Source organism: Sapajus apella, unplaced genomic scaffold (assembly GCF_009761245.1).
Source record: "Sapajus apella isolate SASKATOON/1434 unplaced genomic scaffold, GSC_monkey_1.0 scaffold28, whole genome shotgun sequence".
Taxonomy (NCBI): Eukaryota; Metazoa; Chordata; class Mammalia; order Primates; family Cebidae; genus Sapajus; species Sapajus apella.
The window spans coordinates 20,588,579-20,608,716 of NW_022436968.1; the positions used below are offsets into that span (position 1 = coordinate 20,588,579).

The window sequence follows — 20,138 nt, forward strand, 5'->3', positions numbered from 1 at the left end:
TCTGCCTTAGTCTTCACATGGCCACATTTCCTATGTGTCTCTGTCCAAATTTTCCTCTTCGTATAAGGACATGAGTTATATTGGCATATGAGCCCACTTTCCTCTAAGTATGGCTTCAGCTTAATTAATTCCCAAATAAGTTTACTTTCTGAGTATCAGGAATGGGGGATTCAATCTATAATACCAACTCATCAATATCAAGGTTAATTTTAAATCTATTTAAGTGTATGTACATTCCATTTGGAAAAATGAAATTTGAAAAATGAAGTTAGGCTTAAAGGAACAATTTATTTTGTATCCGTTATTTGGAAAGCATTATAGTTAGAAAATATTCATAGAACTAATAGTTATCTAATTGAAGAATCAAAGGCCACCAGAAATTATAATTGAGTCTTTTTTTCTGAAAATATTTGGGTAAAAAATCAATGTCCTCAGTAATATGTAGCTATTAGCAGATTTCTTCTTATATTCCTAAGGCAATTTTAAAAACTTGTATTGACATAAGTTTTTTTGTTTTTGTTTTTGTTTTTTAAGGCGGAGTCTCACTCTGCACCCAGGCTGGAGTGCAGTGGCACAATCTTGGCTCACTGCAACCTCCGGCTTCCTGGGTTCAAGCGATTCTTCTGTCTCAGCCTCCCGAGCAACTAGGACTACAGGTGTGCGCCATCATGCCTGGCTGATTTTTTTTGTATTTTTAGTAGAGATGAGGTTTCACCACATTGGCCAGGCTGGTCTCTAACTCCTGACCTCGTGTTCCACCCACCTTGGCCTCCCAGAGTGCTGAGATTACAGGCGAGAGCCACCGCGCCCAGCTTAACATAATTTTTGAAATATTTAAGGTATTTGTTTTTAATGAAAATTGAAAGATTCAGAGTAGCATACATGCATACGTATCGATCTTCACTTTATTTGGTTCCACAGGTATTGTAGGCTTTGGGGGTTTTTGTTGTTGTTTTACAAATTGGAGGTTTGTGGCAACCCTGTGTTGAGCAAGTCAGTGCCATTTTTCCAACAGCATGTCCTCCTTTTGTGTCTCTGTGTCACAGTTTGGTAATTCTTACAATATTTTAAACCTTTTATTATTATAGTATCTGTTAAGGTGGTCTTTGATCAGTGATCTTTGATGTTCCTGTTATAACTGCTTTGAGGAGGCATGAACCATGCACATAGAAGGCAGCAAACAATGGATAAATGTTGGGTGTGCTCTGATTGCTGCACCTACTGGCTGTTTCCCATCTCTTTCCCTCTCCCGGGTTGTCTGTGTTCCCTGAGACACAACATTGAAATTGGGCCAAATATTAATGATACCCCTACGATGGCTTCTAAGTGTTCAAATGAAAGGAAGAGTCACATCTCTCACTTTAAATCAAAAGCTAGAAATGATTAAGCTTAGTGAAGAAGGCATGTTGACAGCCAAGATAGGCTGAAAGCCAGTTCTTTTGCACCAGTTAGCCAAGTTGTGAATGCAAAGGAAGAGTTCTTGAAGGAAATTAAAAGTGCTCCTCCAGAGAACACATGAATGAGAAGAAAGGAAAACAGCTTTATTGCTGATATGGGGAAACAGTTTTGTTTTGGTTTGGTTTTTTGACATGGTGTCTTACTGCATTGCCCAGGCTGGATCCAAACCCCTGGGCTTAAGTGATCCTCTCACTTCAGCCTCCCAAGTAGCTGGGATTTCAAGTGTGTACCACCATGCCTGGCTAATATGGAGAAAATTTTAGTGTTGTTGATAGAAGAGTAAACTATCCACAATATTCTCTTAAGTGAAAGATTAGTCCGGAGCAAGGTCCTAACTCTAATTATAGAGTTAGAAAACTGAGAGAGGTGAGGAAGCTGCAGAAGAAAGGTTGGAAGCTAGCAGAGGTTGTTTCATGAGGTTTAAGAAAAGAAGCCATAGTCCTAATATAAAACTGCAAGGTGAAGCCTCAACTGCTGATGTAGAAGCTGCAGCAAGTTCTCCAGAAGGTCTAACTAAGATCATTGATGAAGACAATGAAAACAACAGATGTTCAATGTCGACAAAAGAGCCTTGGAAGAAGAGGCCATCTAGGAATTTCATAGCTTGAGAAGAGAAGTCAATGCCTGGCTTCAAAGGATAAGCTCACTCCCTTGTTAAGGGCTAAGGCTGTTGGTGACTTTAAGTTGAAACCAATGCTCATTACCATTCTGAAAATCCTAGAGCCCTTGAGAGTTATGCTAAATCTATTCTACCTGTGCTATATAAGTGGAACCACTAAACCTGGATAACAGCACATCTGTTTACAGCATGGTTTACTGAATATTTTAAGCCCACTGTTGAGACCTACTGCTCAGAAAAAAACAATTCCTTTCATTGAGACCTACTGCTCTTTGACAGAGTACCTGACCATTCAAGAGCTCTGACAGAGATGTGCTAGGAGGTTAAAGTTGTTTTCATACCTGCTAAGACAATGTCCATTCTGCAGCCCATAGATCAAGGAGTAATTTTGATGTACATATCCTGTTATTTAAGAAATACATTTCATTAAGACTGTAGCTGTCATAGGTAGTGATTTATCTGATGGATCTGGGCAAAATAAATTGAAAACCTTCTGGAAAGGATTCACCATTCTAGGTGCCATTAAGAATATTCATGGCTGGGCATGGTGGCTCACGCCCATAATCCCAGCACTTTGGGAGGCCAAGGCAGGTGGATCACGAGGTCAGGAGTTCAAGACCAGCCTGGCCAACATGGTGAAATCCCGTCTCTACTAAAAATTTTAAAAAAAAAAAAAATTTTTTTTTTTTAATAGCCAGGTGTGGTAGCGTGTGGCTATAATCCCAGTTACTCAAGAGGCTGAGGCTGGAGAATTCCTTGAACCTGGAAGGTGGAGGTTGCAGTGAGCGGAGATTGTGCCACTGCACTCCAGCCTGGGTGACAGAGCAAGACTCCATTTTGGAAGAAAAAAAAAAAAAGAATATTCATGATTCATGAGAGTTCAGAACATCAACCTTAATAGGATCTTGGGATGCGTTGATTCCAAATCCACATGGATGACTTTGAGAGGTTCAACATTTCAGTGGAGGAAGTAACTGCAGATGTGGTGGAAACAGTAAGACAACTAGACGCAGATGTGGAGCCTGAAGACGTGATGGAACTGCTGTAATCTCATGATAAAACTTGAATGAATGAGAACTTGCCTCTTATGCATGAGCAAAGAAAGTGGTTTCTTGAGATGGAATCTCCTGCTGGTGAAGATATTTTGAACACTGTTGAAATGACAACAACGAATTTAGAATAATATCACGTAAGCTTAGTTGGTAAAGCAGTGGCAGGGTTTGAGAGGATTAGCTTCAGTTTTAAGAGAAGTTGAAATGTGAGTAAAATGCTATGAAACAGCACTGCATGCCATGGGGAAATTTTTTGTGAAAGGAAGAGTTGATTGATATGGTAAACTTCATTGCTTTCATATTTTAAGAAATTGACATAGCCAGCCAACCTTCAGCAACCACTACCCTGATCAGTCAGCAGCCATCAACATTAAGGCAAGACCCTCCACCAGCAAAAAGATTACAACTCACTGAAAGCACAGCTGATCATTAGCATTTTTTAGTAAAAAATATTTTAAAATTAAGGTTTGTACATTGTTTTTGTAGACATGCTATTGCACACTTAACAGACTACAATATAGTGTAAACATAACTACTACGTGTAGTAGGAAACAAAAAAAATTGTGTGACTTGCTTTATAGCAATACTCTATTGCAGTGGTCTGGAACTAAACCTGCAATATCTCTGAGGTATGGTTGTACTGTAAAAATCTATTCTTCCTCCTTTTGTCTTCACATTTACCCCTTCTCTTTGGACAGTTGTGTGTCCTTTCAGGACTATTCATATATGACTTAAAGAGATCATTTCTAAAAAAGCATGATACTAGAGTAATTTTTGGTAAGGCTGGACTCTCAGTCTTCATAATTTCTAGTTAATTGAACCAAATTGTTTAACAGAGAAGCTGTTATCTATGACTCCTTCCTCTTTTATACCATCTATATCTCATCCTGTTGATTTTATTTCTTGAATATTCCCCATACCTCTTTCTTCTTCCTTGTTTTTATGACTACTTCTTTGGTTTGAGCCTCAATTATGCTTAATTTATTTTTGCAGTTTAACTGGTCTTTTTTCCACTAGCTTGCTTTTGTTTTCCACTAATATAAAATGAAGATCTAATCAAGTCATTCCCATGATTAAAATACCTATTTTCTATGGGATACTGCTAACATAAAGGCCATGGCTTACGAAGTTCTTTGAGATTTGGGTTTGCCTGATTTAACCTGCTTTTTTTCTCAATTCTCCTGACGGTGAATGTAGGGCTTTAAATTTACCAGAACTTTACCTCTTTAGTTCTCTTCCATTCGCATTTCTTAGTCATTCTTCAAGACATAGCCTAAAGCAAAAGTTCCCTGTTCCTTGAAAAAAACTTTTTTTTATTGTGGTAAACTATACCTAACATAAAATATACCATTAATCATTTTAAGTGTATAATCCACTAGCATTAAGTACATTTATAATATTGTACAACTATTACCCCTATATATTTTCAGAACTTTTTCATTATCTCATACTGGAACTTTGTGCTGTTATTATTATTACAGCTTTTCTGTAAGTTTAAAATTTTTTCAAAATGAAAAGTAAAAACAAAACTATAATGATAACATGTTTTAATGTATAGTTCAGTTAAAATACATGACGATAATACAGACAGGGTAGCAGCAGTAAAATGGAGTAAAAATGTTATAATACTGCAATAAAAGACAAAGATTATATTTCAAAATAACCAGAAGAGAAAATTTTGAATGTTCTTACTACAAAGAAATGATAAATGTATGAGGTGATGAATATGCTCAATACCCCGATTGATCATTACACAAAGTGTACATGTATCAAAACATCACATTGTGCCCCATAAACATACACAATTATTATGTGTCAGTTAAAAATAAAATTTCAAGTAAATTTACTTTCTCTGGGGAAAGAGAAAAAATGAGCTTGGCAGTTACTCAAAAAGTTAATTGTAGACTTACCATATGAACTAGCAATTCTAATTCTGGGTATATACCCAACACAGTTACTCAAACAAATATATGTGCATGTATGTTCATAATAGAAAGTTCATAATAGCCAAAAAGGAATGAAGTACTGTTGCTGCAATGTGCATGAGCCTCAAAAACATTATGCCATGTGAAAGAGGCCAGGCACAAAAGGTCACATTGTGAATGATTCTGTATATATGAAGTGTTAAGAATAGGCAAATCCATAGAGATAGAACTGCATATTGGTGGTTGTCAGAGACTAGGAGGAGGAATAATGGATAGAAACTGCTTATGAGTACATTGCTTTATTTTGAAGTGATGGAAATGTTTTGGATCTAGATAGAGGTGGTTTGCCCAACATTGTGAGTGTGTGAAATGCTTTAGTACTAAATTACCTTCAGATGACTTATTTTATGTTTTACGTATTTCACTCCAATAATTTTTTTTTAAATTAAAAAAAACAAAGAATGTCAGATTGGATTTTAAAAGGCCACCTCTCTGCGGCTTACAAGACACATATCGTATATACAGATGCTTCTGGACTTATATTGGGGTTACATCATAAGTTGAAAATATTTTGTCAGCCTGGCACAGTGGCTCATGCCTGTAATCCAAGCACTTTGGGAAGCTGAAGCTGGTGGATCGCTTGATGCTAAGAAACCAACATGGCATAACGCTGTCTCTACTAAAAATACAAAAATCAGCCAGGCATGGTGGCGCATGCCTGTAATCCCAGCTACTCGGAAGGCTGAGGCAGGAGAATGCTTGAACCCCAGAGGCAGAGTTTGCAGTGGGCTGAGATTGAACAACTGCACTGCAGCCTGGGTGAGAGAGCAAGACTGTCTCAAAAAGGAAAGAAAATACTGTATGTCAAAAAAAGCACTAATACCCCAATAAACCCATCATAAAGCCCAGAATTCATAAGTTGAACTATCATAGGTCCAAATTCTTCTTGACTTACAATGCGGTTATGTCCCAGTAAAGTAAAAAATCTTATATCAAATGAATCATTGTAAGTTGGAGATACAGAAACGTTGAAAGCAAAGAATGAAGAAATATATACTGTGCAAGCCCTAACAACAACAAAAAGGTTAATGTACTATACAATATCAAATTAGACTTTAAAGGCGTTAAAAGGGGCATTTCATAATGCCAAATGTTCAGTAGAACAGGAGGCACGGTAACTTAAGTTTATATGTGCATAATAGTATAACCTTAAAATACGTAATGCAAAAAGTGGCAGGATTGAAAGACAAAACAAAAACAAGTCTATAGTAGTGAAAGAAAGCCTTAATACTTTTAGTAATTGCTAGAATAAGCACACAGAATTTTAGTAAATAATATAGAAGATTTAAACAACTAAATGAAGGAACTTGACTTAATTGACATATATAGGATATGGCACCCAACAACAGTAGAATGTACATTCTTTTCAAGTAAAAATGGAACATTTACCAAAATTGATCATTTCATTGGCTATAAAACAATGACAAATTTCAAATTATTGAAATTATAAAGAATATATTACCTAAACACTCTGAAATTGAACTTAGCAGTCAATGATGGGAAGATTACTAGAAATTTTCTAAATGTCTGGAATTTAAGCAGTATAATTCTAAAAGATCTCATGTTTCAAAGAAGAAATCACTATGGAAAGAAAATAGTTTATGATAATGAAAATGCAATATGTCAAAATTTGTTTTTTCTGATGTATACACTCAAGTTCTATAAATTTAGTCATAAATATATATGTCTCAAAATAAGGAAAGGTGAAATCAGTGATCTGAAAGTATTTTTCTGAAAGGATTAGAAAAAGAACAATAAAAGGAACCCAGAGAAATTAAATAAAAGGAAACAAGATGAAAGTAAGTATTAATGAAATAGGAAAGAAACATGTAATAAAAAGGATCAAAAAGACCAAAAGTTGGTCATTTGAAAACACTAGTAAAATATAAATTCTTAGCAAGACTAGTGAAGGCGGGAAAGAGAAGCAAAATACTAGCATTATCAATGAAAATGTATTACTGTACATTCTATAGACATCAATATACTACTAAAAAGATATTATAAGCAATTTATGGCAATGATTTTGAAAAATATAAGAGATGGGGAAATTTAAAAGACTACTTAACAAAATGAGTTTAAAAGGAAATAAAAAATGTAAGTAGTCTTATATCTTTTTAAGAAATTGAACTCATAATTTTAAAACTTACTGTAAATAAAAGTCCTGACCCATATGACTTTAGTATACGTGTAAAGTCTCAGTCACAGTTTTTCATACAGTAGAAAAGAAAAACTTATCACCTATGAGGTCACCTTATAGAAAAACTTATCACCTTATGAGGTCAGAATAGTCCTGATACCAAAATCTTACAATATAAGAGAGAAAAATTATAGATGAATCTCTTTCATGAACATAAAAGCAACATTCCTCAGAGAAAGAAGATATTTGCAGTATACAGCAAAGAACTCCTACAAATAAATAAGGAAAAGAGAGAGAGTCGATATAAAAAATATGCAGAGACTTCAACAAGTACTTCACAAAAGAATAAAATTCCTCATTAATCACCACAGAAATGCAATTTCAGACTATGGTGAGATACCAAACACTTGCCATAAATTAATAAGACTGACAATACCAAGTATTGGGAAGAATGTGAAGCAAATGAAATTGTCATACAGTGCTGATGGGAGTGTAAATTAGTACATCTGCTTTTGAAACTTTATTAGTAATATGTATGAAGTTTGGATAAATGTCTGACCTATGACCATGCAATTCTAGTCTTAGGAATATAATCAAGAGAAATGCATGCACAAATTTACCAAAATACATGTACAAGAATGATTATAGCAGCCTTATTCCTAATAGCTTTAAGGTATGAATAGCTTAGATGTCCATTAACAGTAGAATGTATAAATTGTACAATATTCCTACTGTGAAATATTACACAGCAGAGAACAACACAATACTGCTACATGGAATGGCATGGATGAATTTCACAAATAACATTGAGCAGAAGAAGCCAGACACAAAATAATATATATTGTATGATTATTTCTATAAGTTTCAATAACAGGCTAATTTGTGATGCAAAGAAGCCAGAATAGTGATTATCTCTGAAGAGGAATGAAACATTGTAACTATACTACTAATAATATTCTAAATGTTGATCAGGATGTTAATTGCAAGCATGTGTTTTTTCTCTGATAGTTCATTTGGGCACTTATATATGTTACACTGAGTGTATGTCATACTTCAGTATATTCCCTTCTCGAGTTTGACCTAGAGACCATTGATTATCATCTGCCATATCATTGTGTCTCCGGATTGGACTTTTATTTTCCTACTTTGATTTTGGTTTCATTAAAAATATTTGTACTTTTATCAACTCCTTTGACATACTCATTTTTTTCTAACCTCACTGTTTTCTTTTCATAACCTCATGCTCCTATTGCATAGATGCTCTTATGTTTTTGCATTCTACTAACTATGCCAAATAATTCATTGAAGTTTTTTTTGTTTCTTGGTCATTTTTAAAGATGTGTTTTTTCTATGACTCTACATTCCATAAGTTATCAGTATTCCTTTTATTAAAATCAGATTTGTTGGCTTCCCCACAAACTCTACCCCTTCCTCAAACATGGCAAAATCCATTCAAACTTATTTTTAGGAATCATAGGGACAATTGCCTTCTCTTTAGTAATGGCCAGATCCTTGAGTGTATACCTCAAACTTAGAATATACCTCAGAAATAAATTGGTGTCCATTTTGGTTACCACTTTATTGCAGACAGGGGCTAGGAACATTATATTAAGGTAGTGGTCTTACTATCTGCTTCAGTGAATCATGTAACTGAAAATCTACACTGGCAACATGTATTCTACCAAGGTTATTGCTAGAATTAATCTATCGTGTTAATTCTTGGGGGATCCCACACACACACACCCATGTACTCATGGTCATGTAGAGCATTACTGCTAGTTCTGTCTGTTATTGCCTAATCCTTTTCTGGAGTTTCAGTCATTCAGGTATGTAGAAAGATATTAGTCAGGGATCAGTACTCTAGCCTTCGTAAATAGCAGCCTTCATCTAAGTAGAACAAATGCTTAACACTGTAATTCAGAGAGATCCCAAACATCAGGTTATTAATAGAATATACAGTGGAGGTCTATTTTATAAGAGAAAGCTTAGTTTGATTTTTTTTTTCTTCAATTTCGGGTGTTTAAAGGGAGTAGTTGAAGGATGCTGTATTAGTGGACTTCTAGCAAGACTGTTTTGAACAGGAAACCTTGCCCTAATTCTTGCGGCCTGGGTACATTGTTGGCTGTCTTTATTAAAGCTACCTAACCAGCATAAGTCAGTTCATCTGGATATCAGCATTAGAATTATGGTGGCAAGTTTTCCTGAAGGTAAGTATAACTTGGAAGTTATAATTATTGCAGAATAAGAGTGAGTCACCTTGTTAAACCACCAAGTCTATCCATTTAGCCATCAAATTTTAGGATTACAGATGGTGGGCAGAGAATAGATGAAGTCCCTCCCTCCCCTTACCCTGTGAATATACCTTCATTTTTTTCCTATTATAACAGTGATATTTATTGGTTAAAATTTTTTAAAAAGTACTGTAGTTTTAAAAAGAAGGCAGAAAGGGAAAAACTCTCTGGCATCTAACCTTCTGGAGGTTTCTATAGCTAATTATTTAGTGTGGTATCTATCCATTTTCATTATTTGAGTATGTCTATTTGTATATATTATATGTAGTTTCAAAACCATAAATGGAATCACACTATGCACTCTACCATAAATATTATTATCTATTGAGTATTTACCGCATGCCTGGAACTTGCCAGTTGTTTTACATACATTTACTTGTTTTACTTTCATAATCACCATATGTTTAATTGGAGCTATACAGTTTTATAGAAGCAAACTTCAAGGGATTAGGTAACTTCCCCAAAATTACTCAGCCAGAAAGTGGTAGAACCAGGACATGAACTCAAATCTTGAGGAATATGGCTAAAATCCATATTCTTAACCATATTCCATTGTTCTAAACCTCCTGTTCTCACTTGGCAGTATATTTTGGACATTTTCCCATGTATATGTACATATAGATCTATCTCATTTTAATGGATACAAAGTGTTCTGTTGTATCAGTGCCCCATATAATTAGCAAATCTCCAATTAATCAATTAATGGCATTTTAGATTTTCTTTTTTTCTTTCTTTTTTTTTTTTTTGAGACAGAGTTTCACTCTTGTCACCAGGTTGGAGTGCAATGGCAAGATCTCAGCTCACTGCAACCTCTGCCTCCCAGGTTCAAGCAATTCTCCTACCTCAGCCTCCCAAGTAGCTGGGATTACAGGCACCTGCCACCACGCCCAGCTAATTTTTTTTTTTTAAGTAAAGATGAGGGTTTCATCATGTTGGCTAGGCTGGTCTCAAACTCCTGACCTCAGGTGATCTACCACCTTGGCCTCCCAAGGTGCTAGGATGACAACCGTGAGCCACCACGCCTGGCCTAGATTTTCTTTTTTTAAAAAAAAGAAAGAAAGAAAGAAAAGAAAAGTTTATTTCTATCATCATGTGTTTGGAAACGGGGTCTTGCTCTGTCACCCAGGCTGGAGTGCATGGAGCAATCATAGTTTGCTGCAGCCTCATACTGGGCTCAAGCAGTCCCTACCACCTCAGCCTCTTGAGTAGCTTGTACTACAGGCAGACACCACCACACCCTGTTAATTTTTTATTTTTTGTAGAGATGGGGTCTTACTGTGTTGCCCAAGAATGGTCTCAAACTCCTAGTCTCAAGCCATCCTCCTGTCCCAGCCTCCCAAAATGCTAGAATTACAAGCATGAGCGACTGTGCCTGGCTTTTTAGATGGTTTCTAATCTATATCTGAATTCTTGTGCCAGTGTTATACTATTCTAATTACTATAGTTTTATGGCTTATTTTAATATATAGTAGGACAAATCCCACATATTTCACTCTAAACATTTTTTTTACCCTCAAGCAAGTAGTTCTTTTAGAATAATGATATATTTAATATATAATATTCTCCAACATCCCTATTATGATTTTAACTGGAAATCATTAAATATTATAATAGGTAGAATTTTTAACAGTACAGTATTGATCAAGATAGATAAATTTTCAGTGTAGGATCTGGCTAAAGCAAGTTTTGGGTCAGTGTCTCAGCCTCTGGTCTGGGAGTCCCTGGACCTAGAACATTTACTTACTTGGCTGTTGGGGCATGTGAGTATTGCTATCAGAGTCACTAACAGCCATTGTTCTTGGACTTTTGGATTATGGATCCCTTTGAAAAGCAGTTGAAGTATATGTGCCATCTTCCCTCAAAGGCACATAAACAGAACTTTATGTACAGTTTCAGGGTGTTAAGGAATCCGTGAAATCTGTTTGTGGATCATAGGTTAATAATTCCTGCTATGGGAACTGAAGATACTAAGATAGAGAAGTCTAGTAGTCTAGGAATGTCTAATAAATGACTGGATTATTATGTAATTGTCTACAAAGATAAATTACTATTTTTGTGATACATGGATTAATGATCAGCTATTGTACCCAAATAATAATAAGAATATTGAATTTGAGAATGAGGGTTTTGAATAACAACCTTGGGGGATGTCTAGACTAAACAGGAAGAGTTATAAAAGCAGTAAGGAAGACAAATATGCCAGGGTATGGAGCAGAACATGAACTTTCAAGTTACTTAGACCTAAATTTGAATCTCATCTCTGCCACTTACTAGCTATGGGAATTTAGACAAGTCACACATAATGCTCTGAGTGTAAATACGTTACAGTTGCTGTTAACAATAACAACAATAATAAAATATATCAAGAAAATAGAGCATTTCTAATGTGAAATGGGAAACTATCAGTTAGAAGAGTCAAAGCAAAAGAGTGAGGTATTCAAGGTGAGTTTGGGTTAAGTTTCTTTGCAGTTAAAAGACAGTCGTTCAGCAAAAGGTAGTCCTTGCAGAATGTGAAGATTAGAAGAAGCCTGACGAGATTTCATGAAAAAAAGCCAGTATATTTAGTAACTCAGAAATTTAAAGAAAAGGACTAGTGAACAATTATACAGATGGAAAAGTGTACATATGCTTTAAAGGAGCACCCAAGAGAACATACTGCCATTTTGCAGATCACTGGTATTTAATCTTTCAGCAATCATAACAATGGCAACTACTCACATTTATTGAGAAGTCATTCTGTACCAAGAACTGTGCTAAACGCTGTATGCATTATCTCTTTTAATCGTCACAACTCACAGGAGGTAGATCTCATTCTCTGCATTTTATCAATGAAATAGTTCACAGACCTGGTAAGTGGCTAGGGTTTATTCCCACACTTAAGCATTGTACTGTTACCTCTCAAATTAGTACACTCATATAACTGCAATCTAACCAAAATGTTCAAATGACCAGGAGTTTTTGTGTATCTCTCTGATTTTGAAAATCATAGAGAATTTATTTTGAAAATGAGGGATTTGTTAAAGTTATCAAAATTTATCAGAATTTATTTTGAAAAATTTGTTAAAGTTATCAGAATTTATTTTGAAAATGAGGGATTTGTTACAGTTATCAAAACAGCCCACTTTAGTACCCTTACATCTGTATTTCTACATAATGATAGTGAAGAAATATGGAACCTAAGGCAATGTCTAAATGCATTGTGTGTTTGATTTTCTTTTCCAGTTAGCCAAGTTCAGTTAACTGGAACTTTTTATTGTTCTAATCATCGTTATTTATATATGTATTTGTGCATATGAACATAAGGAAATAAATTCAATCAACCATTAAGCATTATGTGCAGACAAGCCCAAATGTTTTCTTTGATGTGTTTAGAAGTTTTTCAGATAGGGAATATAACATCTTTTAATTTTTTGCTAAAATTAGAATTAATTTTTGCTTTAACAAAAAGAGCACGTTGAAACTATACCGTATACTGATCATTTATGTAAAATAATCTTATTTGAAAAACAATCTATTTTTGATTTGTCTTAAATAAAACTGACATCTTTTAGTCAATCTAAATTGTCTTTTCTTGGCTGTTAAATCTTTTGTGGGAATAATTAAGAGAGCACTGAGTACAAAATATTTTTCTTTCAACTGTTCAAAAACTAGGTTGTAATGTATAAATTTCTCTAAAAATATTTGAATGTGGCTTTAAGGAATACTATGCTGTTTAAGAATTTGATTACAAGTGAATTATATTTAACTTATTTTACTTGACTGCAAAAAATGTTTTGAGTGCTCCTAATTTGTAATATAATTTGTAATGTGAAAAAAAAAAAAAAACTAATGCCAAAATGCTTTTGTGATAAGATTCCTATATCTGCAGTAATGGTCTAGTTAATTTAAAATGAAAGAGAAATACTGAAATTCCTTCACTAGTGATCAGCACTTATAGAGGCTCTTAGATTTTGTAAAAATGTTTATAGTTACAGAGTATTTTATAGTTTTTATATGATTAAAATTTAATTTCTTCCCCTATTTTTGTTTGGCATTCTTTTGTCTGTTTTCTTTCTTTAATTGAAAAAACTAATGGAACCAAATATAAGATGGTACCACTGTTTTTTCTTTCTTTTGTATAATCTTGTTGCGTGTCTCTACATAAGCTGTTCTGGCCACTCATCATAGTAACCAGCTGGGCCATTTCACCTGCTGGAGCCATTAAAGAGGACTCTCTCCCCCTAGATTAATCCCCTCCGACATTAGTTTTTTGCACTGACAACTAGAGCAGGCATTCAGAATTTGCAGGTGGCCAGTGTGACGCACATAATTGCCTACAATTTTAGGCAATGAATAAAAATGGTCTACATTACTTGTCAAAGGTTGTATATGCAGTGCCAAGTGAGATCTATGGGAAGCCTTTTAGGGTTTAAAGAACAGTTAATAGCAAGGCTGCACAGGGCTTTTTTAATCATAATGCATTTGTAATATAGCACTTTGATCTTCTCCTTGTAGGAAATGGTGTTACATTAGCCACTTTTAAACATTTATGAGTGAAATTCAGTTATAGAAGAGTAAAAGTGATTATTCTTAAGCAGAACATGTTAGATTTCATTAAAAGTTTTCAGCTTGCCCCTTCCTTGTTAAAATCTGTGGGAAGTCCTTTGCCTGGAGGGTTTCAAATCAGGATCTAAGGATTTAAGGCTTTTTCCTTATTTTTCCTGTTGGTAACAGCAAGATTTGGAAGGAAGGTACACTAAATATTGAGATAATTTATACAAATGGACATTTAAAGAAGAATAACTGGCTATGGCAAAGTAAAATACATCAATGAAAATCCAAGAAATTGATTACTAATAATTGTGTTACAATAAATTTTGAGAAATGCATATTTAAAACATATCCATAAATTATCTTTAATAACAACAACAACAAAAACCCAGATGACTCTCAAATGCACTTCTTCTGGAAGAGCTAAATTTGACCTTTCAGACCCGAGAGCCTTTTATTAACACCTGCCTGTAAGGAGAACCTTGCCACACGCAGCTTTTAGATTCAGAACCACAAAACTGATGAGGAAAGGCTTGAAGGGTTCAGTTTGTGTCACTTGCTGTTTGCCGTTTCCATTTCACAGATGATTAATCTTTCTGTGAAGAAAGGCCAGAGAAACAAAGCACATTGGGCTCTTCCTGCAGTTACTCCTTCTGAATGCACACTAGCTTGCTAACTAAAAGGCCTTTAGATTTCCAGCAGAGAGAGATGTTCTGAAAGTGAATGCAGCTGGTTGGAGGTCACCAGTGCAGGGCTCTTGCCATTGTGTAATGGAGGCTTTGGCAGGTTGGCGGGGTGGGGGGATAGGGGGTGTTGGGGGTGCGGCTGTGGGAGAAGTGGGCAGGGAGAAGGTGTTGGCAAAAAATTAATTTAAAAAGGGAATTGGTTGGTCAGTTGATTTAAGATTTTGGAGGCTGGATCATCGATAATAGGCTCAATTTTGCCTTGTTTGTTTTTCTTCTTAGGGAGAAAAAGTATAATTTAGTCGTTCTCCAGTATATCCCCTCACTCCATTTTCTAATAGCATGTTTGTCTTCTATGTGGCATCACTAGGTAATATTGAAATGGTATTACCTCTTGTATTTAGTGTTTGATGTAATTGAATTGTCAAGACATTTTTCAGGCTGTTTCCAATTTTTGCTAATATTGTCCATTTTATACATTAAAAATTTAATGCCACAATGTTTTGTTAGTGTTTGGTTTTTAAATGAGGTATTGAAAATAATTGTTTGTGTGGCCTAGCCCCCCTTTCATTAAAACAAACTATTTTTATTTTGAAAATTTGAAATCTTTATTTTAATATTTAGTATCTAAATGCTTAGTTATTCATATATATTTACTTTTTTCTCAATCATGTGTAGGATATAATGTGCAAAGTAAAATCCTGGGTTATAGATCAAAAGAAACCTGTTCGCTTCTATCATGATTGGAATGACAAAGAGGTGAGTTATAAATATCATGCCATCTATTACTGCCTTTGCTTTGATTTCCTAGGGAACAAATTAGAGTTGTCATTATTTTACACTCACCATTATATCTAAACTTTTATTTCTGTCAGTGATTGCTTATTCCTGGGCTTGTTATTTTTTTTCTTTTCCCCTACTCATGATGTTTCATAACTACTAATCCTTTGGAAACAAGAATTATAAAAATGAAAATGCTTACTGTTTTAAAGAATGTTTACTTTCAAATTCTTCAGTGATTTACTCCATATTTACTAAACTTTTAAAAAGGATACTTTCTCCATCTCCCACTTTAGATTGAAGTGTTGAATAAACACTTATTTTTGACTTCAAAACCAATGGTCTACTTGGTTAATCTTTCTGAAAAAGACTACATTCGAAAGAAAAACAAATGGTAAGTTTTTCCTCACCAGATATACCCAAATGTGTCACCTCTGCACACACACAAACACACACATGCATATATGTACTTAATGCTATGTTTAATTTTAATATTTTTCTCCTTATTATTAAAAAGTTTAAAATGGATGAGAAAGCTTTGCTTGGCATTTACCTTCACAGGTGAGTCTTCTAGTTGATTTATAGAGAACTTAAGAAAAACTGAATTAAATTAACCAATATTGAATCATATATATTTACTTATCAAACGTAAGTTTATTAGGCATTATTGTTTATTTCCATTGCAAAATGAGAATAAATGTAGTTACAACAATAAAACTTCTTACAGCAGCAATTTCTAGCTGTGTTGACATTATAAGTGACTTTAAAATAACCTCTTGGTGTTGTAGCTGGGCATGAATTTTAAAATCCAGGTTGAATGCTTTAAAAATAAAAAATAAAAAGGTTGTATGTGGGGAAAAGCCAGTACCTGTTTCAAATGCTTTAAAAGTACACCAAGGTAAAAACTATGCATTAATCTATGGATTGTCATTTTTGGCATGTAACCAAAATGTGCAAGATTTGTTACTGTCACTAATGACTTCAGAAAGTTATGTGTTCATACGTGTGGGCATGTCCACGTTTGGCATAGTACTCACTTTGACTTGCCTCACTGGGCTCTAAGTATTTTATACTATTGAGTCGTACAAACAAATCAAAACTATCCAAAGCAAAATATCTGAATTCTCCTAAAATATATTGTCGGTTTCTCCCTGTACTTCATTAAGTACTTAGATGCACATGGTTTCAATTTTCCATTAAAAATTCTCATTTCCATATGATATCAAAGAGTGAGAAGGCTTTAAACTGAAAAATAAACATTCATAGACTGGAAGCCAAAACAATAATTAATGTCAGATGGTTAACTCCAATAAATCGTTAGAATAAATTCTGTGAAATTACTGCAACTAAAAATGCCCAGTTGATATTACTATAAGACATTTTGTGTTCCTGATAGGAAGCTGAATTTAGCCTCTTTTTTTGGTAATGTTATAAAAATCATAAATTTAACATAAAGATTTCATTCAGCTGGTCAGTATCCTACATCAGGTAATTAACTTTAAAATAATCCGTTCTGCCTCCTTTCAAATTCTTATAATTTTGATGATTAATGTGTTAAAAATTGTTACCTTTAGGAATAAATTTTAAAATTTATTACTTGACCTCAGTTAATAAATCTTCTCATTGTAATATGAATGGTAAGGATTCTTGAGGCTTTGTGAAACAATACAGACATCAAAGTTTACATGAAAAGGGATGAGTCAGTTTCCTTGCCCAAAGGGGCTTCTCACACCTGTATTTGGATGATTACAGGTAGAACTCCCTGGCTCTAATTGTATAGTAAATACCATTTCCCAGACCCTAATGGTAGACAGACTGCTTAGGAGACGCCAGTCTGTGATTTAGCTGTCGCCAGACACCCCATGTTTTTTGTGAGACCAGTTGTGATGATGATATGGTTATAGCAATTGAAAGTAAACTCTTGTCTAAATACAAATTTTAATTTATAATAATGTAGAGGTATGAATGATCCTATTTCAGAAAACCAAATTTTAATAGTTTTATGTATAGCTAGTGATCTGGTTTGGGGTTGGTGTCTGTATGTTTTGTGGGGAGGGTTGGGAGGGATCCAGATCTTGTGGAAGTTAGTGTAATTGTAGCTGAAAGATCAAAGACTGGGTAACTGAGTGATGTTCCAGAAGAGAATTTACCACATAGCCATTTTCTGTACAGTTTCTGCCGCCTGCTGTTCCTATTTTCCCTCAAGCTAGCCATTGACTACCCCCTGTGCATCCCTGCTCGTAAAAAATGATTGAGGAAGTATTTGTCATGTATTTATGAGTGGGAAATATTGTGTGATAGGGAATGGCATCTACTGGAGCCAGAAAGATTGCCATTTTCCTTTCATTCAGCCACTCTGCTACAGCTTTAAATCCTCTGTTTATGCAACATAGCCTTTGTATTAAAGTGCAGAATAAATTTTTATTATGAAGGATATGAACACTAGGTTTTCATCATTTATAACACTGAAAGCAGATGTAAATAGTTAAAATCCATTTTAACTACTAAATCCTTTTAATTGTATTAGCATCTTGTTTTTTGGTAATGTTTACATCTAAGCTCCATTTGCATTATTGGTTGCTTCTTTATTAAAAGAAAAAGTTTTTTTTTTTTTTTAAGGTTGACATGTAGTGTTTCTATAGCAAATAAGACTGATGCAGGAAACAGTAATAAATATTTTGATGGGTCTTTTAGATCTGGAAAACTATTTTAAACCATCAGGAAAGAGGAGAGGAGAGGAGAGGTTTGTGACTTTGGCCACAGGAGGAAGACTAAAACTGTTATTTTAGCAGGTCACGATTTCGGAAGTAATGAACACTTTAGTTACTGAAGTTCACTTTAAATGTAAATGGTTACATGTTATTTTTCAACCCTAGAAAAGAAGGAAGCATTTTTAAAGATAAGTCTATTGTGTTACTGAGTAGCTGTGTTGACCTTTTGAAAGATGCTAAACCTGGAGTGGCTCCAAGCATCTACTCACTAGTTTTAACAATGTTGAATTAGTCATTCTGTTGATTTATGATTAAAGACCTAGCCCCTGAAGAGAAGCTGATGTGGCAGCCGGGTTGGTTGCAGTTGTGTTATGATCAAATGACAGTAATCAAGATGTTGTAAGTAAATCCACAAACCATTTTTCATTATTACAAATTCCTGTTTCTTGAATGAATAAAACTGTGTAGAAGTTTTTGTTGTTTTTCGTGAGCACAAGCATTTTTGAACACTTGCGGTTTTCATTTTCTAAACACGATCAGCTGTTACCTATAACTAAGATTATACTGTACGCAGTATTAATTTTCATTTGAGATTGCTTACTGAGTCATGGTGTCAAGCAGGTACAGGACATTAGAACTGTCAAACTACTGCTTAATTAGGGGTTTAAATTTCAATCTTTGCACCCTTGCTGCTCTGTTAGTAGTGTATGCCATCCAATTATGAAATCAGTAGAACAAACTAATTTTAGATATTTTTTATACCTACCAGCTATCAGTTATGTTTCATTCTTGTGATTCTTTCTTGAAACTGTTAATAAAAGATGATTATATTGTTATTTATTATACTACATATTTATGTTCAACTGGAAAATATAACTAAACTTTCAGATATGCAGACTGTGTGTGTGTGTGTGTGTGTGTGTGTGTGTGTGTGTGTCTGTTACACACATTTTTATGTGCCTTGGCGGACTTGTAGTCATTTAACATTACCTTTTGGGTAGTAGTATATAAGAGTCAATTAATCTTAGTGATGAAATTGATTCAAGATAGGTAGACAAATACTTGGAAAGTCTATTAAGATGTTTTAGAATGAAGGGCAATGTGGCAACTTCACTAAATGCATTTTAAATAGAAAAGTGTTTTATTATTAATTCTTATTATACCATGATTCAGTTCCTTCCTCTTTGCCATCTTTGTGTGTTCATTAGTTTTCCACATAATTTCTATACAACAACTAAAAATAGTTTGGGAATACTATACATTAAGTGCTTGGTTCAGGGGAAATCATGGAATAAATGTAATATTTTCTTGATTTCTTGAGTTGAGTATAAAAATTACAGCTACTATATCTCAATGAGTATATAAGTAAGTAGAAATGTGTACATTTTTGACACACAATTTTCTATGTCTATGTGCATATATATATACATATATGCATATATACATATAAATATAAAAACTATTTCTGTAGAACTGTTGTAGGAGATCATCAGTTATGGACAAGATTATTTATTTACACTAGAAATATAACACAGACATTCTGCTTTGGAACGATTACCTTGTATTATGATAAATCTTATTAACAGTATTATTTATACTATGAATTAGAATTTCAAATAATTTTTGGTGAATGAATTTTGTGGAATTGATTATTTCTTTATCTGATCAGAATCTTTAGAGTTAAAAAGAATATACTAAAGAAAAATCTTTTTATTACATGACATGGAAGGCTGAAAGAATGGGGGTGGAGAAAAAACCTTTGACCATTCAGGAGTTTTTTTTTTTCTTTTTTTGGTCAAATGTACTTTTGCATTTGAGTATATTTTTACATGTAATATTATTTGTGAATTTCTGTTTGGTTTTCATTGAATGTGTTTTGGTTATTTTGACAA

The 20,138-nt window shown here is 34.2% G+C and overlaps 1 protein-coding gene across 2 annotated transcripts in view; it reads left to right on the forward strand.

The window, feature by feature from the left end:
- OLA1 (Obg like ATPase 1) overlaps positions 1–20,138 on the forward strand; it is a 174,435-nt gene that overhangs the window by 110,481 nt on the left and 43,816 nt on the right. For both annotated transcript variants that reach the window (XM_032292921.1, XM_032292920.1), the window contains 2 exons: positions 15,434–15,514; positions 15,832–15,929. In XM_032292921.1, coding sequence (XP_032148812.1) covers positions 15,434–15,514; positions 15,832–15,929 — 179 coding nt within the window. The remainder of the gene's footprint in view (positions 1–15,433; positions 15,515–15,831; positions 15,930–20,138) is intronic.